General features: G+C 43.4%; 1 protein-coding gene across 8 annotated transcripts in view; it reads right to left on the reverse strand.

The window, feature by feature from the left end:
- Positions 1–27575, reverse strand: part of ARHGAP26 (Rho GTPase activating protein 26) — a 392428-nt gene that overhangs the window by 263500 nt on the left and 101353 nt on the right. For all 8 annotated transcript variants that reach the window (XR_008528711.1, XM_054568251.1, XM_054568250.1 and 5 more), the window contains exons 4-9: positions 26842–26913; positions 20158–20259; positions 14610–14720; positions 7271–7375; positions 5612–5741; positions 956–1056 (exon numbers count right to left, since the gene is read on the reverse strand). Coding sequence is in view for 7 of the 8 variants with exons in the window: in XM_054568251.1 (XP_054424226.1) it covers positions 956–1056; positions 5612–5741; positions 7271–7375; positions 14610–14720; positions 20158–20259; positions 26842–26913 (621 nt within the window). In the remaining variant the exon portion in view is untranslated. The remainder of the gene's footprint in view (positions 1–955; positions 1057–5611; positions 5742–7270; positions 7376–14609; positions 14721–20157; positions 20260–26841; positions 26914–27575) is intronic.

Raw genomic sequence — 27575 nt, forward strand, 5'->3', positions numbered from 1 at the left:
ACTGACTCTTCCTAAGATGGCCACAAGAATATCTCCCACCCCCCACACACTTCACACAGTGTGACTCTGACACTCCTTCCCACTGAGAGGCAGGGTCTGCATCCTCTCCCATTAAAACTGGATGGGCTTTTGTGACTGTCCAACAAACTGGGCAAAAGTAAGGTAATATGACTTCTAAGGGTAGGTCATTAAAAAGCAATGCAGTCTTTGCTTTCATTAATGGAATATCTACTCTTGAAGCATTTAGCTACCTGGCAGCCACCATGCTGTAAGGAAGCTCAAACTAGCCCACTTACAGAGATAAGATAGACAAGCCCTGCGACTATAGAGAAAGAGGGAAGAGAAGGCGAGAGAAAGAAATCAGGAGAAAAGAAGAAAGCTATTATCATCAGCCCTGAGCTGCTTCAGACTCCACTGTTCCAGCTCTAGTCACCACCGAACTGGCACCACATGAGAAACCCTGAGCCCAAACCACCCAACCAAATGCTCACCAAATTTCTGACCCACAGAAACTGTGACAAATTCTAAAATGATTGGTATTGTTTTAAAAGTTGCTAAGTTTGAGGGTGATCCACACAGTAATAAATAACTGGAACATCTGAACTGCCAACTGGCAGCCCTGTGGGTATCAAGTGAGAGTGATGTGTAAAACTTGTCCAGTTTTACAGGACAAGGTTGCCCAAGAATTTCCAGCATCCAAACACATTTGATACACTTAACGTTGCATACATGTGAAATACAAGAATATTGCTTAGTCGTAATTTCTAGTATAACTTAGAGCTAAGAATAATCATCTTGTTTCAGTTACTTTGTAGGATACTATGCCTCCTGGAACTATTGTATAAAAATTAAGAAAATTAGAGTGAAACATTGGAGGTGTTAACATTATACAGGCATTATAATTATTATTTGTTAACCACACAAATCAAGCATGAAATTTAAAATATTAACTTACCCCCTTTCCTCCTGACTTCTGGTCAAATGGTACCATGGTGATTTGCTTGGAATCCCGCTGATATGTACAGTAGTGCTTCACCCAAGAAGTTCCAAAGTGACCTGCAAAGTAATACGTCCCATAAAACATCTATATATGTCCACTGCATGCCAGGAAGACACACAACCTGTAACCCTCAGTGCTCACCTACTCCTCACTTGTTTCTAGGGGTAAAATATTCTCCACATCAGCTAGACTGGAACAGGCAGAAATCTGATTCTACAGGCTGGAAATGGGGCCTACCCAGGGCTTTCCCCAGGGACTAAGAAGACTGTTTCTCACTAAATGCTACACCCAATGGGTCTTAAAAGGTAAGGGAAGTAGAGCTTTTCCCTGGAGAAATTAATTCACTTTCCCATCATCAATCTCCATTTGAAGTTTCCTGTCTCTCCCCTGACGGGAGGAAGATGACTGAGGACAAACCACAGAAAGCTCCTCCAAGTGCTTGTGACCATCCCCATCTGGTGCAATGACTTCATGCTTCCCACACAGCTGCTCTGCGACTATGTGCACAGGCACACGTGGACTCTGACCTACTTCCAAGCTCCTCATTTTTACTTTTGCAGAACTGAAGAAGATCTCAGAACCAGAGGAGGAAAACTCAGACACCAGAGATATAGAATGCAAGTAACTATAAATACCCAAATGTAATCTAAGGAGTCTGTCCCTCAAAATTACCCCTCAGGAAAGAGGGAGATGTCCTATAGTCAACATCTGACTAAGTCTCTGATTTTACCAGCAGTTAGGCAATAACTTTATTGTGAACAACAAAGTACTAAGTACTACTAGAGGAAGAAGGCATCATTGGCATTATTAGCCTACAAGGACCTCGATCAATACTAGTCTTAGATGCTTACAGGAATCACAGTGCAGAAATGGTAAAATAATAACAACAATAACAAAACCACCACCACCACCACCACCACCACCACCTGAATAGAGATTTAGCAGACATTTAATCATTATTTTTCAGGATACAACTGCCCATTTCAAGTGTTGGATATTACTCAGCAAACTTAAAAAGCAATACAGTGGGTATCTACATAAGGACATCAAAGACAAATGAAAATACCAACCACTTTAATGTATCTTTTGTGGCTTCAAGAAAAAAAAAAATCCAGTGATAGCACAACACAAAGATTCCAAAAGTGCTTGTATCTTGGACAATTTGAGCATCAAAACAAGTAGGGACACTCCCTAGCTGGGTGGCTCAGTTGTTTGGAGCACTGTCCTGTATACCAATAGGTCAATAGGTTGCAGGTTCGATCCCTAGACTGGGCACATACAGGAGACAACCAATCGATGTTTCTCTCTCACATCTCTCCCCTCCCCCACCCCCATCTCTATCTCAAATCAATGAACTTATCCTCGGGTGAGGTTAAAAACAAGAACAACAAATAGGGACAGAAATGAATTTTGCCTATGAATAAAGTGGAAATCCCTTAAGTCCCTACTGACATTAGAAAAATAAATGGATGAACAGGTGGATGGATGGACAGATTGTAAGGGAGGGAGGGAGGGGAGGCAAAGGGAGATCACTTACTTACAGTACACTAAAAGGCAACTAGTGAACGTGGAGGGAGCGGTGGAGCTCAAAAATCACCACTTTGCAACCATCATAATAAAGATCAGTTTAGGCAGGATTTTCAATGGATGCTGAGTTTATGGGGGGAAAAGGTATTTATCTGGTCTTAGGGTGTCTCCCAACAGACTGCTAACTAGTTACATGAAAAAAAATAGTGCGTGTACAGGGAAGAAACCCAATAGTACCTTGACTAGGTGATCAAAATTAACACTACCATTGAGGGGCAGATGGCCATCCTATGCCTCCAGATGTGGTACACATAGGAAAACACAATGTTATTTGTGTAAGATATGACCAGGGATGCATAACCTGAATCTAATATTGAGGAAACATTAGCTGAACCCACACTCAAGACAATTATATAAAAGAACTGGCCTAGATTCTTCAAAAATGTCAATGTCATAAAAAAATGAAGAAAAGCTGAGCGCGTATTCCATATAAAGGAGACTAAAGTCATAACAACTAGATGCAGTACGAGATCCTGCACTGGAGGAAAACAAAATGCTCTGTAAGAGTATTATTGGGACAATTGACAAAGTTGGAATAAACAATGTCATTTATATTAAAATCTTATCAGTGTTAAACTTCCTAGATATGGTAAGTATAGTTACATAAAAGAATATCCTAGCTTCTGGTCAAGATGGCGATGTAGGCAGATATGGCTCACCTCTTCGCACAACCACATCAAAATTATGACTAAAATACAGAACAATCATCACTTAGAAAATGTCAGAAATCGAGTTGAATGGAAGTCTGACAACTACAGAATTGAAGAAACCACATCCGTCCAGACTGGTAGGGGCACGGACATGGAATGGAATGGCCCCACACCTGCGAGGATAAAAATTTAAGAGGGACATCTCAGGGGTGAGGGATCCCAGTTCCACACCAGCACCCCCGGCCCCCGCCGCAGGATTCCAGTCCCAGGAAGGTAAGTCCCCACAACTTTTGGCTGCAAAAAGCAGCAGGGATTGAGTCAGCAGAAGAAACTTCTGGAGTCCCAAGTTTCTGGAGTCCCTTTAAAGAACCCACAGACAGACTTACTCAGACTGACTCCCTGTGAGCTCCAGCACTGGGGTGGCAGCTTGAAATGCACCAGTGGCACACAGGGAGAGACTGAAGTACCTGGCACTGGGGTGAGCAGAGGCCATTGTCCCTTTGCTGAGCCCTTCCTCCACAGAGCTGGTAGGCTGGTCCCATACCTGAGACTCCACTGGCTAACACTGTTTGACCCACCTTGGAGATTCACAGAAGCTCTGTTCTACCCAACTTATGGGCTCACCCAAGCTGCTTTCCATAAGAATGGCTAGTCATGGCTCCTAAATCCTATCAAAAGAATATACTTATTTTTAGAAAATATACACTGAAGCAAAAAACCCATGGTATGGGAAACCTGTTCTCAAATGGTTCAGAAAAAATTAAAATTATGTGAGTATTTGGGACTGCGGTGTGCACACACACGCCCATAGAGAAAGAAAATGATATAATTGTGGAAAAATTGTAAAAATTCATGCATCAGGATAAAGGTCACATGGTTGTTCTTTATATTATTCTTGCAACCTTCTTAAAGTTTTAAATTACTTCAAAATAATAAGTTACAGAAACATGCAAAGAAAAAAAGAGCTGCATCCCAATGATATGCTCTGGGTTAGTGTTATTAGCAAATCAAAACATAGTTCCAGGGATAATCAAGACATTTTCTTAAAAGAGCATATGAAACGTTTGAATAAAATTGTATAAGGTAATATGAGAGTGCAAAGCAGCAATACTGATTTTATTTATGTAAGTGAACAATAGTAATAAATTAAGTATTATAAGTACAAATTAAACGGCATTTTTACAGTCCTAAGAATTTATATTTTCAAGTTCACCTTAATCTCTTCGGGGTGGATCTTCTCCCTGGGCACCACTTTATAGCAGGTACATATGAAACAAAGAACTAGAGTAGCTTGTTTCCTACAAGCCCCAACAAGCTCGCCCCGGTAAGAATAAGGCGCACAGAGCTCTCATCACAACCGATGCCCCAACCTCCATCCCCGTTACTGCCCCCATTGTCACCAGGGAACAATTTTAAGCCCACGCAAATTTTTATTAATCACCAAATAGAATAATCATGGAAACCAAGTGTTCTAATTCTCCATCCAGAAGCTTCCAGGAATGAAGACATTTGTCTAACCCAAAATCAACAGAAGGACATTAAAGCACAAAACCAAACCAGCAAAAATCTGGGGAAGTATGTCCAGCCAAGAAAGCAGGAGTAGACTAGGAAAGGAGCTATTCATTTAAAAAAAAAAAACTGCTTTCTTTTCTCCCTAGCACTGCATGCATGAATTAAGCCTAGAAGTGCGACCCTAACAGAACAGCCCCATCAATCATAAAGTCTTTCCCAGGCCTAGTGCACAGATTTGGGACTCATGACTGAAAACTCCATGTCATCAGCATCTAGCATTTCTTTCCTTGACATCACACCAGCAAAGCAATGATGAATCTTCTTCCTGGCTATAGGAATGAGCTTTTCTTTCTCCTTTTCACAAAATTTAAGTGTTGGGATGACAGGAGTTGAGAAGAAGAGGGAACAGATGTTAAGCCATGATTGCCTGGGCCTTGCTGAAACAAGTCTCAAACAAAAACAAAATCACTAAATATCCGGTCCATCAAAGGATATGATTGCTGAGAGACAATTAAGTCTACCAGGCAAGGTCTTTCCGAGGCCTCTATGCCAAGGGTACGGTCTCTAAAGCTAAATCAGGGGGACAGGCACTTCAAGAGTCAAGTGACACAAGGAAGGAAAGAACCACCAGAGAGCCCCAATACATTCCAGGTTCCCAAGGGAATTCCCAGGGACAAAGACAACAGAACACATCCCTTGGAAGTAGACAAGACTTGTGGACAACACCTTTCCCTTAAGAAACTTAACTATGAAAGTACTCTCATTCACCCGGACCTGGCCCAGCACCGCTGGACACACCCTTTACCCTCTGGGAAAAAAGGCATGAGTGCACCCCAAGCTGCTGGTCACCACAGGCACTCACGTTTCTCTTGAACGTAGAGGTACCCTTCCATGGTGTAGGGACTGATGGTCTTGTGCTCAAGGGGGTTCTCTTTCATCTTTTTCATCAGTGATTCCACTTCTGACCTGGTGCCTTCAAAGCGATTTCTTGTCTAGGATGAAAGGAATTATATTCAAATCAAAGATATAAAACCCTATTCCCACCTCTAACAATTCAGAACACCAATCAACTAAAAATCAGATAATTTAGTTCTAAAGTCAGCCACCTAAGAATTAAGCCGATATTCAACAAGTGTACTTTGGCCTTAAAGTCCTATATCAGATTCTCTCTTAGACTCTAGGGACCATCAAAATTACTTAAGGAACTTGGAGAAAAGGCAAATGCCCAGGCCTCATCACTAAAGGTGGACGGCATGCCTCAGGACCCAGGAATATGTACTTGAAACAAGCATCCAAGGTGATTCAGTCCTTGGGAGGGCATGCCCCCAGCTCCCCTCAGGCCTGAGGGGCTCATTCTTCCAGCTGCAGGCAATGTTGCTGGCTACTGTCCCACCCAAATGGTTGCCTCCTCCAAAGGGAGCTGCTTCACTGAGCGTTACTCCCTTCCCCAGGGCAGGCCGTAGCCACCTCAGGACTAATCCAGGGACAAAGCAGGACGGTGTCAAACACCTGGTCCCCTTGCTTTTACTCTGGCCACTCTGAAGGGCATCCCAGCTCTGGGTCATCCATGGCATGACTGAGGCCTCTGTCTAACTGCATCACAACTCAACTTCTCCTGCAAGGGCCTCACTCTCTCACAGGTATTTCTGCTGACGCTGCTCCCTGTAAACCTGCTATGTGTAAATCTCCACTTCAGTTAGCCCTCTGAGGAAGCTGGCTGAATGGGAAGCCATGTGTTGTGAAACCTTTTCCAAGAGTCTGCAACTTCCTGTTCTCTCAGAAGACATGGAGAACCCTCTGAGAGCTGTAGGCTTCTAAAAGCCACGCATTACAACCCACGTGGACGCATTTGGTTTCTTTTCTATACAAGGTCATCTAGAGACTAAGACAACATGCAGTCTAATGTGGCCCAAACTTAATGAGGAAGGGGGTTCTAACCCGAGTAACTGCTAACCAAAGACCCCTAGGCAGGATTCTGAGCACCAAAAGGTCCTGCTGTTTAAAATTTGGGAAAGGTGATTGGGAGTAAACCACACGGACCTGGATTTCCTCTCAGCCTTACTCAGAGTTGAACAAAAGTACATCCTTTGAGCTGGAAGCCTCCATGTGTGCCCCACCCTCCTCCCTGAAATCTCTCCCCCTTCCCCCCAAGGTCTCATGTGGCCAAGCAGCTAGATGCACAAAACGGGGGCTGGGCAGAGCTGGGTTGGGCTGGGCTGTGACTTCCACTGCCAAAGGAAATCCTGACTCTGATGCGACAGATTTAAAACATAATCAGCAGCAGCACTTCCGAAAACATAAATAGTGCTTTGAAATAAATGGAGAAGAGGATGACATTCTAATCTGGGGCCACTGAGACCCTAGAAATGCCTGCCCCCAGCTGCCCTTTGAACCAAGCATAGACCCATCCTCCATACCTGCATTCTAAACCACATTAAGTGATCTCTATGCAATCAAACCCATAATTTGTTTTTTCCTTTCCTCAACCAGAGAAAGGAAGTCTGTCCCTTTGCCCACTCACGTTCTGTATGCTAATGGTCAGCTGCAGCTTGAAGTCGCTGAAATCCTTGGCCAGTTCATAACCATGGTGATAGAAAGTGAAGAGTCCTTGCAAGAATGCCAGTAGCTGCAATGAGGTAGAAAGGCGGAGTTCACATAAGTACGTCAAAGAGGCATTATGTAGTTGTATCTGAGTTGCCAACCCTGGTTTGAAAATCTAGAACAAAGTAATAATAATGGCTATCACTTACTGAGCACTATTTGTATGACAGGCACTGTTCCACTGAGGAGTACTCACACCTATTAGATAAGTACTACTGTTATCTTCATTTTAATAATGAGGAAGTAGATTCACAGAGAGGTCACATAACTTGCTCCAAAATACACAGTAAGTGGCAGCCAGGATTTGAAACCAGATCTCCTTGATACCAACACCCAAGCTCTTACCACCTCCTAAGAAAATCATTTTGTTAGAAATTAAAGACCAGAGCTCCAAATCAGTCTCCTTCTAACACATTTGTAATATCAAGTTATTGTGCAGAAGAGTGTGGTTATATTGATAACCAAAAAGAAAGGGGGAAAAGGAAGCTGGTATGTTCTGAGTCTGAAGTCTAACAGGCAAAGTCAAAAAAAAAGAAAAAAGAAAAAAAAAAACCCCCTCATACAGGTCAGACTTCAGCTCAAGTGTTTCTCAGCTTTCCCTAAGCTATTCAAAAGTAAACACTATGGATTTCTTTATTAAAATACTCCCATGTTCCCACATCCCTAGGTACAATGGTTTCCCTAAATTTCTCATTTAAATTGCCTCAAGCTAAAGGTAAACCCATTCATTGTTTAGTCTTGTCTTTAGTGAAGAGTGAAAACATCTGTTCACCAAAATTCTTACAACACGCCTTCATATACTTAAAAACTATTAAAGTCCCTGCCCTGGGCTCCTGCCAGCCTTCCCTTCTCCAAGCTAAATAAACGTTCCTGCAGTCTTTTCTCTCAGAGCCTACATGCAAGCCTCACTCTTGTTAGGCTGCCCTGGCCCTTTCCCAAGTTCTATACATCTTGCCTCAGTGCCAAATCTCAACATGAAAAAGGATTATAATCAAAGCTTGAACAAGGTTTAGAAGAACCAGGGCCTCACCTCATCATAGGCTCAGTTCTCCTGCATGTGGGGACCATCCCCATTCTAACTTAAACTCCTCAGTACCAACTCACATGTTCCAAGTGGTCTGCTGACCTCCCTCTATCACGTTACATTAGACGGTCACTTTATGTTGCGTTTTTCAATCCCTAAATAATATACGTTTATTTATTAAACATCGTCTCCCTTATTTTCACCTCACTCTCTTTTTCTGAGGGCAGCCCTACTAATGCAGTTAAGGGAACTCATCCCACCCCTCACTGCTTTCCCACCTTGCTTGTGACAGAAATGGGAAACATCAAGGTATGTGCTACTCGACCTGAGAGCAGACAAAAGACCTATCTTTGGGCTACGCCACAGGCCTAGTCCAGACCTCTACATTGAGAAGTTAGACAAAATCTGGCTTACAACAATGCGGTACCTTGACTTCCCACTGCCACTGCCCCCAGATTACCTATCTTCTTAGATCCTCATGGGAGGTGGGGGAGCAGGCATTGCCGGATCCCCTGGCTATTAAAAAAACAAACACACACATCTAGTGGTGCCGTAGATAGGTCCCTAACCTAAATCAACAAATGGGCAGTAAGTCACATGGAGCCACCAAAGACTGATGATAAATTCTTTGTTTCAAAGATGGCCAAAGCCTTTTGGATTTACTCTATATAAAACACTTTTTTTGAGAAGGCCCATACTTTTCCTTCTAGATGGCTCCAGTAATACACAAGAAGGGGCTTGTATGCCAATCCTAGCATCAATGTTCACAATGAAAACCGTTCTAGCTCATCCCTCCCTGCAGTCCTTGAATGCTGAGTCCCATCACTTTTTCAAGGCACTGAGCTATCCTCTACTGGAGAATGAAACAGAAGATAAACAGCTAATTCTAAGGTCATTCCTCCTATTAACTCTGACTTATCCTTCACTTAAAGCCAACAAAGCCTCTCTTACTTAGGGTAATTAAGTATCTGAAACAGCTCACAAAGATGCCACCAGGGCACACACACAGTGCTCCAAAGGCAGAGTTACCAATATTTATTTTGGTTTTCACATCCTTTGGTGTCACACCTGATTATCTATTGTTCTGCAGAAAATGATTCCTTAGACATTGCTATCTTTGGCCCACTTGCCCTTCCTTCTCCCCATTAGCATCTTTTAACCCCATCCCCACCTGCTGACACCCCCTTTCCCACAACTGCAGGAACCTTTGAATGTAATACCCAGAGGGAAATGAAAGTCCACTCCTCAGGGCACCAGGCAAGGCCCAGAGAAGGGCTCCAGAGATGGAAAGATCTGTCTCCACAAAGAAATGTCTCTACTCAAACACACAGAGGAAGAGCTTGCTGCAGCCTCACAGTGCTGTCAAATAAAAGAAGTCAGTGTGTCCACCCAGGCTCCTCCCTTAACAGTCAGGGACACAAAATCCCAGCACAACCAAGGAAATACCAATAAAGACCTTCCCACCTCCCGCTGCCTGCTTCTCCATCGTTATTTTCCTCAGGAAATAATTGGGAAAAAAAAAAAAAACCTATTCTTATTTTCTAGCTAACAATATAGATCAAATTTATTTTTTTTTTAAATAAGCAAAAATATAACTCCTTCATTTCATGCTGGCTGCATCATTCTGGACTATCTGATAAATCAGGTTGTTTCCGTTAACAGACCAGAGCTACTGTTACAGGGTTAAATTGTGTCCCAGACCCCTATTCCCCTACCCTCCACCCCCCAGTCAGAAAGATATGTTTAAATCCTAAACCCAAAGTACCTCACAATGTGATTCTATTTAGAAATGGGGTCTTTACAGAGGTAATCAAGTTAAAAGAAAGCTATTAGGTCTCAATCTAAAATGACCAGTGTCCTTACAAAAAGAGGAAAAGTGAACAAAGAGGAAGAAGCCAGGTGAAGACAAGTTGGACAGGTGCACCCACACTGTGGAGAAGGCCAGCACACCCCCAGGAGCTGGAGACAGGAAGGAAGGGACAACTTCCCAACAGACTGCAGAGGGAGCATGCCCTAATGACACCTTGATCTTAGACTTCTTGCCTCTAGAACTATGAGGCAATAAATTTCTGTCACTCTAAGACACCTGTTTGCTCTAAGACACAAGCGTAAGGCACTCGGCTACAGCAGCCCTAGCAAACTACGGCAGCTGCCAAGAAGCAGTCATTCATACCATGAAAAGAATGGAGAGTGGAGTGATGGAAAAGCTGGGCTGGGTAAGCCATGTCACTGCCTTTAACTCACCTTTTACAGGAGGATAATAATACCACTCAGTACTGTACTGGGCTGTGTAAAGACTGAGGCCATCCATGAAATGGGTTTAGCACAGGAGTGTCAGAGGGAGCTGCTCAGTGAGAGAGATACAATCAGACTGATGTGTTAGAGGATGCAAGGGGGTAAGGTGAGTCCAGGCCGGGATGGAGAAGGGGGAGGCCCAGGACAGGACGCAAGAGACCCCAGAGGAAAAACAAAAATCTGCAACGGGGGCAGAGCAGTGAGAAAGGACAGGAAGGCACAGCACCAAGACACACTCAGGAGGTGAGGGTCAAGAGGATGCTGTGTCTGAAGAATGTGAGAATGAGTTCTCTGTAGCATGAGACAACCTTCAGTAATGAAAACCTGGGGAACAGACGGAAGGGGGCTTCACCTTCATGAAGTCAGTATGTCATCTGCAATCCAAATCTCCAGAAGATTTAGTACCTCAACAAGAAAACAAAGGCTTTCAAGACACACACAAAAAATGTGTATATCGTTTAGACCCCAGAAATCTGATTTTTTTTTCTCCTTGGAATGCTAAAATTTTGCTTCTTTTTCTGAGAGTCAATCACACCCTATTAACATGAAGTTACTTTCTAAGAAACAAATGAGCATAGCAGTCATGGGGGTTCCTTACATGACTGAAAGATTCCCTTGACTGCAACCAACTCAAACTATGCATACCAACCCCATTTACTAAATGTGACCTCAGAGAAGTAAATAAATGTGCTTCCATTTCTTTGTCTGAAAAAAGATATAAAAACAGTGTCTACCCACCCAGATAGTAGAAGGATTGGATATATAGCACTTGATACCAGCATAGTACAGGACAGTTGCAGAAGTATCAATTGTTAATTCATGTTCTTTTGTACGGTGTAGGCCAATGACAAAAACTTTAATGTGCAGCGGAATCATCAGAAAGGGCTTATAAAATGCTGATTACTGAGCCCTGCCCCCCAATTCTGTGCCTAGGGTAGAGTCTGAGAATTTGTATTTCTAAGACTTGAGAACCACTGATCTAGTCGGTGGCATTTTCATTCTACGAATCCCTTCTCCCTCTTCTCCACAGCTCCTGAAGCCACTGGCCTGCCTATAAGCTGGTGTGTTGAGAAATGAGAACTTCTATAGAAAAACAGAGGCTAAACATCTGAATCCTACATCCAGCCTCACAACCAACTCATTTAATTTAACTTCGGCCAAATCTCTTCACTCTAACATGAGACCAGGCATTTTTTTCATTAGGTTTCCAGATGCCTCACTTTATGACGTGAAAAACATCTGCCAGCCACAGTGATTTGCTCCTTTTTAAATTCCTCTGGCACTCTCGCTGCATGCGCCCTTGTCCCCCTGGGCCCTGAACTGCCTGCAGCCTTGGCTAGCTCTCTGCTTTATACATCTTGCTTTCCCAGTGAGCGGTGAGCTCCACCGACACAGCAGCTGGGTCTTCAGCATTTTCTATGGTACTCAATAAATAAATGCTTTTAGATTTACTAAAGCTATTTATATTTAAACTGGTGGACTGTTAATATTGGCACTTGAATATTTGTTCCTTTGAGAAGACCCTGGGCAGCCAAAGCTGATATATTCCTCTATCTCAGATTAAAAAATAATTAACTGGATGTTAATTAGCAATTATATAATAAATACATAAAATTGGGTGTTAACTAGGTTAACTCTCTTCTAAGCATCTTACATGGACAAACTCAGTTAATCCTCATAACATCTTTATGTGTAGGTGACATTATTTACCTATTTTGAAGATGAGAGAACTAAGGCTCAGAGAAATAAATAACTTCCCCAAGAATATAGCTCAAAAATGGATGAGCTGGGATTTAAATCTAGGCAGTCTGGCTCTAGAGCCCTTAACAATGATGATATACTGCCTCTCAAAAAACTCAAGACACTGGTATAATATAATAGAATGCCAGGGTATTGAAGGATAAGCCCTTGTAGACTTCTTAGGGGGGAAAAAGAAAAGAAAAACCAAAACCAGGAAAAGGATGGGGGGTAGGGGAAGGGAGGAAAAAGAGGAGGAGGGAAAAAGAAGGAGGAAAGCCACTTAAATCAGCAGATTCATCCAACTAAGCCCAGCCTAGACTGGCTGAACCCCCAGGAAGTATAAAAAATAAATGCATGTTGTTGTATGAGGTTTTTGTAGTTATTTGTTATGCAGCAAAAGCTAAAAGACATAATATCCGAGTCACTAGGAATACCTCCTGAGAGATCTAAGTACACCAAAAAACTCAGCCCAAAATGTAGGATGGGCTAATTAAAATGAAACTCATCCAAATTAGGAAATTACAGAGTAATATCAATCAGCATATTATGTGTAACACAAGGATTATTAGAATTACACTGTGGTTTTTTTTCCACGAGGAATTCCCATAAAAGCAAGTTAAAATGCCAAAGGCTAATAATAACTCCATGGCAGCGTTTTAGTTCCTGCGCTAACCACAGGAAACAGTCTTCAGTAAACCTCTGACTGAACGGCCAGCTTCAACACCTCTGTGCCCTTAGCAGGGAAACCAACAAGCGTGCTCTCTCTCGCAGATGGCTTCTCCCACTTCGCACACCCTCCTGTGCCAGGGACCACTGTTAGCTAGGAAGCTGGCTCTAAAGGTTTCAATATTCAGATAAGAAGACTGAAGTAATTAAAGACTTTTAAAAACTTGCCAGATAAGCTCTGGCGGGTGTTCAGCTGAATGGAGCATCATCCCATACACCGAAAGGTTGCAGGTTCGATCCCCAGTCAAGGCACATATGGGAGGCAACCAATTGATGTTTCTCTCTCACATCGATGTCTGTCTGTCTGTCTCTCCTCCCACCCCCTCCTTTCTCTCTAAAGTTAATAAACATACCCTCAGGTGAGAATTTAAAAAATTTGCCAAGTAAGGTGGCTGAGAGTGGAATTCCAAGATCCTAATCCCAGTACAGTGAAAGACTTAAGCATCAAATTCCAAAACCAACTGGGGCACTGATAAAACTATTAGCAAGTCTCCATGCCTTAAAAGTATCCCAAAAGGTTATAAATTTAACATGGGGCATAAAATATTCTTCACCAAAAAGAGCAGTCATTTTCTTTCAGTTTCTTATAGTTTTATTCTCATTTGCTTAAGAGAATCACTCTTTCTTATCTCTAGGTAGATAAGAATTTATTTGTATAGACAGCCCACCCAGGCTTGGGTCTAACTGAGAAGCTGTAATCAACTAAAAAATGCAAGCTCTGCCAGAGTTTTAAATTGAGACCCTTATGACCTTTTGGTGTTTCCATGAAGTTTTCTGAACAATGCCACGGCGGGGGGCGGGGGGGCAACGCCATGTCTACATGAAGCCACAACCACAACAGGGTGACCTCAACTAAAGACAGACCCGCGTCCTCACTACAACCTCTCATGGCCGCCAGGACACTGCCCAAGTCCAAATCCCACCGCAGTCCACCCGGCAGACTCTCCATGCTACTCGGTTTTAACAAACCTAAAGTGAGAAATCGCTTTATAAAGCATCTTTTAATGCATGAATGGGATGAAGGGCTTTATATTCAGGAGGCAAAAAAAGGAAGGGTATCATGTACATCCTTCTATTTACCGGGTTCCTACTACATTTGGATTATTTGAGGGCGAGAGGGAGGGAGAGGGAGGAAGAAAGTTAAGGAGTAATCACTATGTGTTGGCAGGATGAAAACTCCTCTCCTCCCTCATTTTCCCAACTCCACCTGCAGAGCAAATAGGACGACACAGGATGGCTAGAGGAAGCAACTACTGCTGAATGTACTACCTCCTGTCTGGGGCTATACATGACTGACGACAGGAATAACCCACAGTGGCCAGGCTGAGACATACTGCTCTTTACCAGAAGGCACAGCTTTGGGGCCAGTCAACCTCTTCACCAGCAACTGAGATAATTTTGTCAGCTAAGTAGTTGGAATAAGGGGAGGGGATAAAAGTATGGAAACACTGTTAAACACAGAGCATCTACTTACAGGCTCCACGAACTCAAACATCTTTCTCTCTTGGACTTCCTGCACCTTGAAGACATACTCCAGGGATACTTCATAGAAATGCTGCCGGACCACATCCAGTTGGCTGTCTGCCTACAAATAAGATGGAATTTCAGAGAAAAATCAAGTTACTACCCCAGGAGAGCATTCGGCAAGCAGGCCAGAAAAAAATCTCAAGGTGGTTTTTAAAAACAAGTCAAACAACATAAAACAAGAATAGTAATAACGGTTAGCCAATCACTTAACTTAGTGGCAGGAACTGTGTCCATAACTGTATATAGGTTACCTTATTCAAACCTCATTAATTCTGGTTGTTTAATACCCATCAAATTCCTAAGAAGAAGGTATTATCTTTACCTCTAATTTACAGGAGGCAAATTAATTCTACTGACATTAACGACCCTGCGGCAGCCAGTACAGGGCAGAGCTGGGACTTCTGTCCTGGCTGATCTGCCTCCAAGACTCGTGAGTGTCTTTAAATCACTAGGTAGCACTACCTCCCCACACTAACTTCCCTGACCACTCTCCAGCCCTCATAGATCCTCCCTGCTTAAGCTTGCCAACTGAGACCGTCACTGGGAAAAGGGTTGTTCTGAAAATCTGCAAAGTGCCTCCTGCAGAACGAAGGAGCCTGAAAGAAAAGTCCTCTGAGAAAAATGGGAGGGCCCAGCATCAGTCAGAGAGCTGGCAGAGCAAACGCCTGGGTTGGAGTTGCAGCTCTATCATTTTCTATCTGGAGAGACCAGCTCAAGTTGCTTATCCTCTCTGGATCTCTTTCCCACACCTGGAGGATAGAGATGATAGTATCTGCCCTTGCTCTGACTAGAGCTGTTTCAAAGAGAAACTGAGCTGAAGGCTGCAAACAACTTGAAAACCAGGAAGTGCAGCACACTTTGGTTGCTACTGTCACCACAGACAGCAGAGTAGAAGGGCTTCACCCCCTGCCCCTCCCCTAAGCCAACCACATCATCTCCAGGCAGTTACCCTCCTATCCCACCTCCCTGCTTCCATTCTCTCTCTCCGCTTGCAATCCAGTCTCCACCCAGCAGCCAGAATACCTTTCCTAAATTGTAAATCAGCTGTTCTCACAGCCACTTCAGTGCCTTCCCCTGGCCTCCCCCATGGTCTGCAAGACCTGGTGTGACCTGCCCACTTGTCCCATCTCACCTCCTCCCACCCCCCACCCCCTCACTCTCACTGTGCTCCAGACACTCTGGGCTCCTTGCTGTCCTCCGACACTCCAGATTTCTTTCTTGTCATGCAACCTTTGCACTTGGTGTTCCTTCTGCTTGAAAATCTCTTCCTTTAGATAAATATTCAATTTTTTTTAACTTCCATGCACAATGAGAAATACCTTTTGCATTATGACCTAGTAAACATACATTTATAATTAAGCGCAATACACGTCCACATTTCTCATCCTGTCCCAGCCTACTCTACTTCATGACGCAGTCAATCGGATTTTATGACACGCCAACAATTATGGGACACTACCCCAACTTTTCACTTAGCTTGCTCCTTCTCATCCTCTTGGTCTCCATTCCAATGTTACACGTTTTGATCATCCTCCGTTGACCACATTATTTTAGATAGGCCACTTCAGGGAGTCTCCATCTTCTCTCCCAGTTTATGTCCTTATCACCATATAACATTCTTATTTATTCCTCTCTTTTCTTGTATATTGACTACTAGAATATAAAGTTAATAAGAGCAAAGACCTTGTCTCATTTCTCTACTTTTCTATCCCAGTTCCCTGAAAGGTGCCTGACCCATAGCAAGCATGCAAAAGACACCTGAGGAATGAAGGACTGATCTCTCTATGCGGCCAGCAGGACCCAGCACTCAGAAGAAATGTGCAACTGAATGTGATTCCAAAGGGAAAGAAAGAAGGAATCCCAAATGGAATGATATATGTCTCCGGCCAATGCCCCCACTCATCTGGGCATAGAGTTCACATCCTTAGCTCCCTCTGCAATGGAACCATAAGCCAGGACGCCAACCCACCCAGCAGGCCACTCAAGATAGGTTCCCTGACTGTTCCTTGTGAAAGTAAATCTACCAGCTTGTCTGAGACCCACCAACCATTCTGAGCTTCTTGTAAAAGAGACATTCTCTTAGAAGTTCCATGAAGGCAGATTATTCATTTCGCCCCCACAATACACCCAATGCCTAAACAGACTTTTTCACAGAGAAATACTCAGAGAATATTTGTTGAACAAATGAATATTGTCTTTGAAACTCGCTTCTGGACCACTGAAGACAACACTGATTTTTAAAAAATCATCCACTAGATGGCAGTGTCACTCCACATCGTTGCTGTAGGAATGGGCTAGAATTTACAAGTATTGGGTTCAGAGCCCTGTCATCGGAGAACAATTCTGGATAATCATAGGAAGCAGATTTCATTAAATGTGTACTAGGTGTTCAATAATGATACTAAAAGTTGACTTTTAAAAAAATTAATGTGAATAAAAATCATCACAACATGACTGGAAGACCTTGAGTAAATCAGTTGACCTTCTGTAAGAGACCCAGTTCCTTCAAAGGTAATTTCAGGAGGTTCAGCCACATAATCCATCACCAAGGCCCCCCATGCTGGCCAGTTCTAGGTGCCTGGCAGACGGTGAATTACAATGGCATGCAGGCAGCGGAGCACTAGCCCTCTCTCCCACGGTGGAGCAAGAAGCGGAACAGCATACTGGGTTAAGGGAAAGGGCCCCAGAGCCAGGAGCCAGGGTTAAAATGCTCGCTGACCAGCTATGAGCAGACTATTAACCGTGTAAATTTCCTTATATGTAAAATAAAGGGAATACATCTGTACCTCGTAAGGGCAGCTGTGAGGAGTTTAGAAGGTTCCATGTCAAATGCTCAACACAGTACCTGATACATAAATATGCATTCAATATTTGCTGCTATTACTATTGTTGTGTTTTTGTAAGTACAAGTATTATCACTACTGTTATTATTAGAATATTTAACTTAATTCAGTTCAAAGACAACCAAATAGCAATGCCTGAGAATAGGCCAGGATTCATAGGAAAGACCTTTCATCTATTCCTTGCCCTCAAAGTACTTAGAAAGTATGAATGGGTAAAAGACAGGAACACAAAGGATTACAACAAAAGAGCATAATGAAAAAATATCCACTAAGATATACACCAGCAAAAGTCATGTACAGACTGAATATTGGTGCCCCTCCCCCGTCAACTCACACACTGAAACCTAATCCCCAATGTGATGGTATCTGGAAGTGGGGCCTTTGGGGGTTAGTAGGTCATGACAGTGAAGCCTTCACGAATGGGATTACAGCCCTTGTAAAAGAGGCCCCTACCCCTTCTGGCCACGTGAGGACCCAGAGCAAGAAGACAGCTGTCTATGAATGAACCAGGAAGCAGGCCTTACCAGACACCAAATCTGCCAGCACCTCAATCTTGGACTTCCCAACCTCAAAAACTGTGGGGAATAAATTTATGTTGTTTAAAAGCCAGCTGGTCTGTGATATTCTGCTAGAGCAGCCCAAACAAACTAAGGCAGTAGAGTTCCATTCAACTTAAGAATAGGGGATGGAGAAGAACAGGCCACTCAGAGGGATAATTCTCTACATGTGGGTAGCAGCTATAAATTGCCTTCTCATACATGAAAGAGGCATGTATTTTATTTTACAAAGGGACTACACACTCAAAGAGATGAGTACTTGCCCCAGGTCACACAGTGAGTACACGGCACAGCAGGCCTTGAAATAAGGTATCTTTGCCAGCCAGTGTTCTGGTCCCTCAGCTGTGCTACTCAGGAGGAGACGACATTGGTATGGCCCTAAAGAACACGCTGGACTCATCCCAGATCAAGTCAGCACTATCCAGGCATGGGGAAAACGGACCGGGAGGAGGGTGCCCTCCCTCCGGGGAGTGCCATGCCGGTAGGATACGTGCACTGCGGGCCTCCCATTATCAGCAGGCACTAGAACAACACACACTTGCTCAGCTTTTGAATACCTCCACTCATCTCACTGTTTAGAAACCACAGAGCTGGCCAGATCTGGCCATTGTGACTTGCATCCAGAGACTTTCCTTAAATACAGTTTCTAAATCCACTAAAAAGTGAGGACATAAAGACAGAACCTAAGTAGAACTATATATTTATCCTATATAAACACATATCCTGGGGTATCATCTAGTGCCTATATCCCCATGTAGAATTGTGATATAGCCTTTATATGCCATGCAATGAAAATAAGCATTTCTTTAGCTTTCTCTATCATATTTAACAATATTTACCTGAATACCTATACTGCTTTTAAGAATCACCTTCTCATGTGTTTGCTTCATCTTCCCTACTCAGGCACAAGAGCTTCAAAGAAAGCACATTAGTATTTTCTACTTTCTACAGTTCACACCAAGTATTCAATTGCTGTTTGCTGGTTTGCCACAAATGGTCTGCAAAGTCCACTTTAAACACTAGTGGCTGAAGTTGTTGCTGAGTCTTCACTGCCGCTCAAACAGTTCGTCTAAATACCCACGCAGAGTCCTGAGGACCACACATTTTTAACCGAGGATGTATAACAAATCCTGCTTGGGAGAGGATCAGACTGCGCCATCTCTAGAACTGTCTTCATCTTTCAACTTTTGACCCTATTTCATATGAACTTTCACTTCACAGAAGTACTGGCATGGTATTTGCTCAAAGGAAAAAAAAAAGGAGGAAATTTAACAATGAGGTCTAGCTTGAAAACCACAGCTACTCTTTAGTATATACCTGAGAAAGGTTAGCAAACTGTTAAGAATTAAGTAAAATGACATTTGTGTAGCCGAATTTGGAGTTTCACCAGGAAACTGTCCTGTCTCCCAGAAACATAAATTCCCTTGCCCCATAAACTTCCATGAACAAAATGAAAATGGTCACTTCTCTGTGGCTGCGAAGCTGACTCTTAAAAAGACCCCATGCAAATCCAAAAAGACCAGGGGCAGGTCAGGAAATTCACTTTTTTGAAACAAGGTTACCACACCACAAACCATAGGAGTGACAATAAAGTACTTATTTAAAAACAAATAAACAAAAAAAAGACTACCATCAAGTACTGGTTGAAACAGATTTTTTTTTTAATTAACCTTAAAGGAGGCTGACCAAAGTGTTTCAGATGCTCACATTTCAAATTCCTGATATAAATAAGGCAGAAAGTCAAAAGGTGAGATTAAATAGAGTACAGAATCAAGGTTAAGGGTGAGAGAAACAGGAAAACAGATGTCAGTTTGAAAGGAAGAAGCACACTCTAACAATTAGGGCTGCCCAGCAAGGAGGTGGGTGATCTTGACCAGCAGCATGTTGTCCTGCCACTCACTGGCGGGACAGCCACCAAGGGTGTGGTGGGGCAGGAAGATACAAAGGCAATCCAGGCATCAGGCATCAGACCCAGCTCCTGGTTTCCGAGGTCTCTCCCAAACATAGGATTTTCTAGCAGAGAGTAGCCAGTACATATTCACAGCACCATGTAAAAATTAAACACTTTATTCAGGATACTAGTAAAATTTCTTACCTCCTGAAGCTGGGATTCTTTCTTTTTGGAAGACAAATTTAAATGTTTTTCTAAGACCCCATAGTACTTCTCTGTCTCCTTGTCATACTTCTTTTTGGCTTCCTGGTAAAAAGAGAAAAGGAGACGAGAAAAAGAGTAACACGTTGTAGCAATAAAAGCAAACTGGGTCAAGGTCTTTCTGCTCATCTTCACAGCTTCATCATTCCCTCGAACCACAGAACAACAGCAGACAACTCAGCTTCTACGCTTCAAATAATGCCCACCCGTCAACAGCCCGATGGCTTTGAGCATCTATCAGAGAGGCCACCACAATGCCAGAAACAAGGTAGATACCAGTGCTTCACAGCAGCAAAGCCAGGACTCCACCTTCTAAGAACTTCAGTTGTCCAACATAAATTTCTAGTTTCTAACTCACAAGGATGTTCAAAGCCAATCGAAGGAGGGAAGTTGCCTATGAAGACAATCTCAAGTAGGGAGACCTGGTTATCGCTGGAATAGGACAAGTCTATAGACTAACGGATATCCAGCTTTAACAGTGTCCAAAAAGTACTTCTTAATATACAGATCCAAATACCCCTTGATGCAATAATATGAGATACAGATCTTTAATCAGAGGAATAATTTTCAAAACAAAGATGTTATTGTCATAAATGTGTTCACTTCAGCATCATTAATCATAGTAAAAAAAAAAGCGGGGGGGTGGCGGGGGGGTGGAGAGAAGCAGCAACAGTAGCAGTAACGTCACTGTCCAAGGTTAGGATCTGGGATAATTCAAGGATAAAACGCCCAACGTACATAACTGGGAAGGCAAGGAAAATTGCTCATCATATAATGAAAAGTAATTAAGAGCATGATATAAGCTTGGTGTGCCCTATGTAGAGTATATATGTTTACAGATAAAGATGAGATGGGAAGATACCTAAATGAAAATAAGAGTTAAGGCAATGTGATAATGAGTGATTTTTCCCCTCCCCTTGGGAAATTTTTATTGCCCCATATTGACTGCTTTCAAAATGAAAAATAATGTAAGTATCATAATACACGTAATCATCCCTGCTGTCCCGCCACGTCATTGAGTCACTGAGGTTCTATTTTTATCTCCCATTTTCAGACAAGAAATACTCAGACCCAGGAGGTTAACTTGTAAAAAGTCACAGAGAATGATGGAGCTGAGACATGAGCCCAGGACAAGCTGCCTTCAAACCCCATGTGTCAACCACACTTGAAACACACTGTCACAGGCATCTCCTCTTTCTCTGTCCCCACAGAGAAGGTAGGAAAGGGGGCTGGGAGAAGGTCGGCACTGGCCTGCTAAACAGGGTCAAATTTACTGAGTGCATCACTCCTGCTTTTGACTTACGGGGAGCCCACAGAGGATTTTCCTTCAACTCCAAGGCCTTTAAGAGAAGAAAAATTTTTGCAGCCACATAAGGAAACTCAGAGACATCTCTCTTCATTTACTAAAGACATAACATGCAACCACTCTTTATTAGGCTGTTTGGGGCACTGAAATACAAGATATCAGCAGTCCGTACACTCACAGAGAGGATGTTCCAGTAGAAGAAACACAATTAACCACTAAACAAGTAAACAGCATAAATGTAGACTGCCACAAATGCTATGAAGGAAATAAACAGGGTGCAGTCACAGAGATTCTGCAGATAGGGTGCTCAGGAGAGGCCTCACTGCGGGGGGTGGGGAGGGGGATGAGTTAAAACCTGCTGGTCATGCAAGGAGCACAGTGGAGGCTTCTAGAGCAGGAGAGAAGTAAGTGCTCTAGACAGAGCAGTCTGAGCCAAAGTGGCACAAAAATCACTGAGAAGCCATCACCTGAAGCCCCAACAAGCTCCTATGATGCCAGACACCATTAATCTGGTGAACAGCAAAATTACAAGCCTCACAAAGTGGGCAGAATTGTGTGTCACCTAGACAGTCTCATTGTTTTAACTTTATTGATTTTAGAGAGAGAAGGAGGGATGGAGGGAGGAGAGAGAAAGAAAGTAAGAAGAAAGACTAAGAAACATAAATTTGTCATCCCACTCATTTATACAGTCATTGGTTGCTTCTTGTGTGTGCCCTGACTGCAGGTCGGACCCACAATCTTGGTGCATCAGGACAATGCTCGAACCAACTGAGCTGCCCGGCCGGGACTTACCTACCCAATTTTAGCTGACACGTATCCATTTCTACAAATCTGAATTTTGCTTGAAAGACTACTTATACACAAGAAAAATTTTACATGCAGAAGCAAATGAAGAAAAGCCCGAGGAGGCATACTCCTTCAAATCTGAGAGGTACACGCAAGTCCTTGACTCAGGCAACTCTTTTCCTTTATAGAAACCCGTGACTATGAGGTGTGGCTCCAAGTCCCACTTAATGCCCAGCAGCCACTCCATCAGCCCTGTCATCAGCCCCGAAAAGGAGATCCCTGAGCCGGGACAGTCCAGCTAACCACAGGTGAGAAAAAGCCGGGGAACATGAGTCACTGGAATTCTGTGACTTTCCGGCAACTCAAGCCTCCACCTTCCACGTTCAAGAGAATAGCTGAAGTGAAAGAGAAATGGAAACGATTCCATCCTGAGCCACAGCAACAAGACTTCTGCTGGAACAACTTTACTGAAATTTGCGTAATGTCCTTAAGATGCGGGGGAGGGGGATACGGGGGGCGGGGGGACGTGTGCGCTCAGGGGGAGAACATTACTCAGGGACAAGACGGTGTTCACCTTCCAGGGCATCCACCGTGGGTGGCTAAGTGCAGACAGAACAGCTGTATATGGACCATTTCCAATTGTATAATGACCAACTTTAAACCAATCATTGCCGTTCTCTAGGACTTGGTTCCCTCATCTGCATACTGAGAATGACTAGATGAGATCATTGCTCAGGTTTCCTCTTTCAGCCCAAAGACTGTCTGATAAAATAAGGATAAGGACACTGACCTCCTCATAGGATTGCTACAACTAAATGCGATAAACCACATTCAATGCTTAGCAGAGTGCCAGGTGCATGGAAGCTTACTAAATCTCAGTGGAGGTGACAGACATGGGGTGGTAGCGACGGTGGCAATGGCAGTGACAAGGTCCATCACCAAACCCCACCTCCTTCTTTTCGGGAACACCACTTGCTTTCCAAAGCCCATGCCCCGGGAAGGTAACCCTCCACAGCACTGCCACACTTTGAGATTACACGTGTGCTTATATCTCTGTGTCTGATGCCCTTCTCCCCAGCCGCACCACGAGTACAGCAACCACACCTGTGCTTCTTCTCCACCACACGCCAGGGCGGAGTGCGGAGTGCGGGGCCAGGCACGCAGCAGGCTCTCACAGAGTTTTTAACGAATCAACTGTGTGCATGGAGTATACTAACATCAATGACTATAGGACAGACACTGTTCTAAGCACTTTATATGAGTTCATTCATTTCTTCCTTGTAATAACTAACTCTATGAGGTAAGGACTATCATGATCCCCATTTTATAGCCCAAGAAATAGGCATGGAGAGGTTTGATAACCTCCCCAAGTTTACATGCAAGTGACAGAAAATGAGATGTGAGCTCAAGCAGCCTAGCTCTAGTACCCACACTTAACCTCTGCTCACCAGTGTCTATTCCACTTACACTGCAGAGCCCAGCTGCGGCTGCAGGAAAAACACACTCCCCCAAACTCGGAACTCTGAATGTAGGGCCCCGGTTACACCGAGCTGCAGAGCGGCGCCCTACTCCTGAGAAGCCACACTAGCACGAGAATGCCCAGGAGTCCACCTCCCTGGCAGCCTTCACACCCCACACTCCAACTTCAGCTTCTTGAAAGCAGCAACAGCTTGTTACAACAGAAGCAGCACCAGAGGGGACAAGAGGAGGAAGGGTAATTTTAGCATCACACAGGCAGAGTTCAGAAACTTGAACTTAGCCACTGAAGAGCCCTTGCTGGCTCTTAACTACTCTTGAATCTGCTTTCTAGAGCACCCAGTGTGAAGGGTTGGTTGTTCCTTTGTTTTCTCTGAAATGCACATACTACTATGATATACAGTGGAACCTCAGTTCTAGAACTTAATGCATTATGTAAAGCTGTTCAAGAAGCGATTTGTTCAAAAACCAAGTCATTTGTTCTTCCAGTAGAAATAATGTAGACTGAACTAATCCATTCCAGAACCCCCCACAATGATTCTGTTTTTACCTTACTCACATATAGTACAAGTCTAATGTACTGTTTAATCTATAAATAAGCACTTTCAAAACAAAAAGGACATGAAAATTCAACAAAAAGAAAATGAAATATACAGTTAAAATGAAAATTTACATACACAGGAGAACTTACCTTTAATGTTGAGAGCTACTGATGACTGAATATGGAGAAATGGGATGGAGGTACAGAGGGATGTTACTGTTTGGAAGGGGAGTCCCCTTTCATAAAACGTCAGGTATCTGATCTTCTGGGGTTCTTTCTTTTGTCTCTCTGCTCCACAAGAACTTCCTTCAGGCTTACTGGGCATCTGTCTCACTTAAAACCTACCCAATGATGTTTGGTTTTGCCTACGTTTTAACACTTGCCTGAAGTGAAACACTGCATTGTCATTGAACAAGATTATTATACAGGTTGCTACTTCTACGTCAGGGAGATCTTTCTCAATTAAACTTTCCATTTCTCCCCATTTCCCAAGCATTTCCTTTACTGAAATAGGAATAGCCTCCCTTTCCTCTTTTTCTACCTCTTCAATTGCAAATTGAACAAATTAAGTTCGAGAACCAAAGTTCCACTGTATCAGTATGAAAAGGTTGTCAGGGAGAGAACTAAAGTTTTGTCTGACAGCTGAGATATTTTTTCCATGAATAACTCAGTCTAGATGTTCAAAAGGGAAGACAGTCGAGAACTGAGGTTTGACTGTAAATGTAGGGAGAGGAACAGGTGTACTGAAAAGAAGAAATGACACAGGACAGGGGCTACGCAATCATCCCCAACGGCATCGCATCATTCTTCAACAGGAAGGAGAGAACAGAATAGGTGGGAGAGGAAACATGCTTGGTGAGCAACCATTTTTCTTAAATTAATTCTCGTATTTCTCACCATCTATAACCCCACCCCCAGCCACCCAACCTAGAAAAGTACCTGCTCCTGTCACTATAATCAATGGGAATAATCCAAAGGGAGCCCCACTGAGACTTCGGCTCCTCTTCCCTCCTCCATGCCGTGACACCCATCAAACCAGAGCTGAGGGGAGAGGCCAGAGAGAGGGGCGTCTTTGCTCAGAGGAAATACTGACTACTGGGAAGATGGCTCAGTCGCCAGGTCTGCTCTGCCGCTGCCTCAAAGCCCTTCAGAACCTCCTGAGTCGCTGCCATGTGCTTTCAGGAGGAGGAGACACAGGCCCCAAGGCCACTAAAGAGAAGCTGCTCGTTGGGCCTGCCTCAGCGAGAACTGGAGAGGGACACTCGGGACATTTTCTCGCCCATCACTGGGTTTGTTCAAAGTCTTGGACAAAATCCTTATGGAACAAGACATCCCTTTAAATCCTTAGTCTCCAATACAAAACCAATAATCCCCAATTGCTTCATAAGTATAAACTGTAAAACTGGTAGTAAAGTGCTATAGAATTGAAAGAAAAATCTTTGCCATGATCCCTCCTTCAAAGAATGAATAACCCTCACAGAACTGAACATCATCTCTTTCAGGCCCTAATATATTCATATTCAGAAAGCAGATGTACTTGGAGAGGGGGAGTGATCAGGGAAGGCCCCACTTCTTACATTTCGGCTATCTTTTTCCCACCTACAGGCCATTTCACAACTGGGTAAAATCCATCGAAACAGGTTAAAAGTGTGACGCTGCCCCAAATGCCCTGTAGGTGGCGCAAGGGACTGGCTGAAAGACTCAGTTCTGGAAAAGCAGGAAGAAAATCTTGAAAATCCTCTTGCTTTCACTGATTCCAATGAAAACATCTTCCCTGTAGGTGGTCTCTAAAACTCCAATGACGGTCAAACCAGCTAGGACTTCCTAGTGATTTCTCACAGGACAAGGGACCCCAGGACAGTCCCCCTCTTAAAAATGAACAAGATTCCCTTTGCGGTCTTTCAGTAACATATTAGAATTGGCCAAGTTTGGGCTTCCATCCCTGCAAGTCAGTGATAACAAACGGTGGCCTCTGGGCCACCCAGAAAGCAGACCCACTTTCTGACCTGCACAATGTGTTACATATGTATTTTTAATGATTTGCCAACATTTTTTAAAGCAGGCGATTTCAAATAAAACTCTGACTTTTCAGTTTCTCTTGAAAAATTTAAAGCTCTATCAAGAGAGGGCTCATCTGAACACACAGCAAAAGTGAGCTAAGAATAGAGCGCCAGGCCCACAGGGCCCTATTAGTAACCCATGCTCTAGGCTCCGAGTCCTGGACCTTGCAATAAATACAAACCCACGGTGTCCAAGCACCCAGGTATCTACCTACTAATACGAAGGAGACATGGTTTCTACTGCTGGACGATTTATGAACTAGCACAAAATGATTAGAGAACAAAGCACTAGAATGATGGCTCTGGGGTGACCACTCAGGTTGTCTTCAGATACTTGTGAAGAACAGATGAGCTGGGTGCCAGGCCACTTCGCCCAAGATTTTCTGAAGATTTTCTGGGAGTGTGTTTTCCAGACCTCCTGCCCTACAATCCAATATGGAGAGCTATAAAATTCTCACCTTGGCAGCCCCAATCTGCTCCTTCCGAAACTTTTCCAAGGGGGTGATGAGCACGTCGCTGGCATTCTCGATCTGGTGAGGAAAAACAGGGTGGAGTGGGGTCAGAGAAGACACAAGAGCAGTATCAGTAAAGAGTTAGCAGTTCTGGCACAAAATACCTCCCCGTGGCTCAACGTAAAATTTGAGTAAGCAATATTGTGCATTTACTAACTGTTCACAATACTTAAACTGACAGCATGTCAAATCAAAATCTAATCATCAGTTTGAAATATGATATTCTTCCTGTGCATGATTAAAACAGATTCTTTAAAAATAAAAATTAAGACCTCTAAAAATGTAAGCAACCACCTGAAGGTGGAGGGAAACTAGTGATATGATAGAATCTAAATTTCAAGCTTCAAGTGACATCTTGTATTTTGCTCATTCACCCAAGTTGTAGTTAAGTAGATACATTTAAAGCAGATCAACACAGAGTCTGGATTACAAATAAAGAAAAAGCATTTTTGACATCCGGTGGCATGAAAACCTTCCAGCTGGATTTTGTGTGGCTCTACCAACACTGGACTATGATGAGGATGCTTGTATCTACTGACCACTGGCTGCCTCTCCATCTCATCTCACAGCTTGACCTCCCCAGGTCCTGCGGTCAACTATACCAGCACCCGAAGGCACCTCAAGCGTACCAAACCTGTCCCACGTCCAGGCTTTTGCATTTCACTGATAACTCGGATGCC

The sequence above is a fragment of the Pteronotus mesoamericanus genome, unplaced genomic scaffold (assembly GCF_021234165.1).
Source record: "Pteronotus mesoamericanus isolate MK-2021 breed Mesoamerican mustached bat unplaced genomic scaffold, CSHL_Meso_final contig_2, whole genome shotgun sequence".
Lineage (NCBI taxonomy): Eukaryota > Metazoa > Chordata > Mammalia > Chiroptera > Mormoopidae > Pteronotus > Pteronotus mesoamericanus.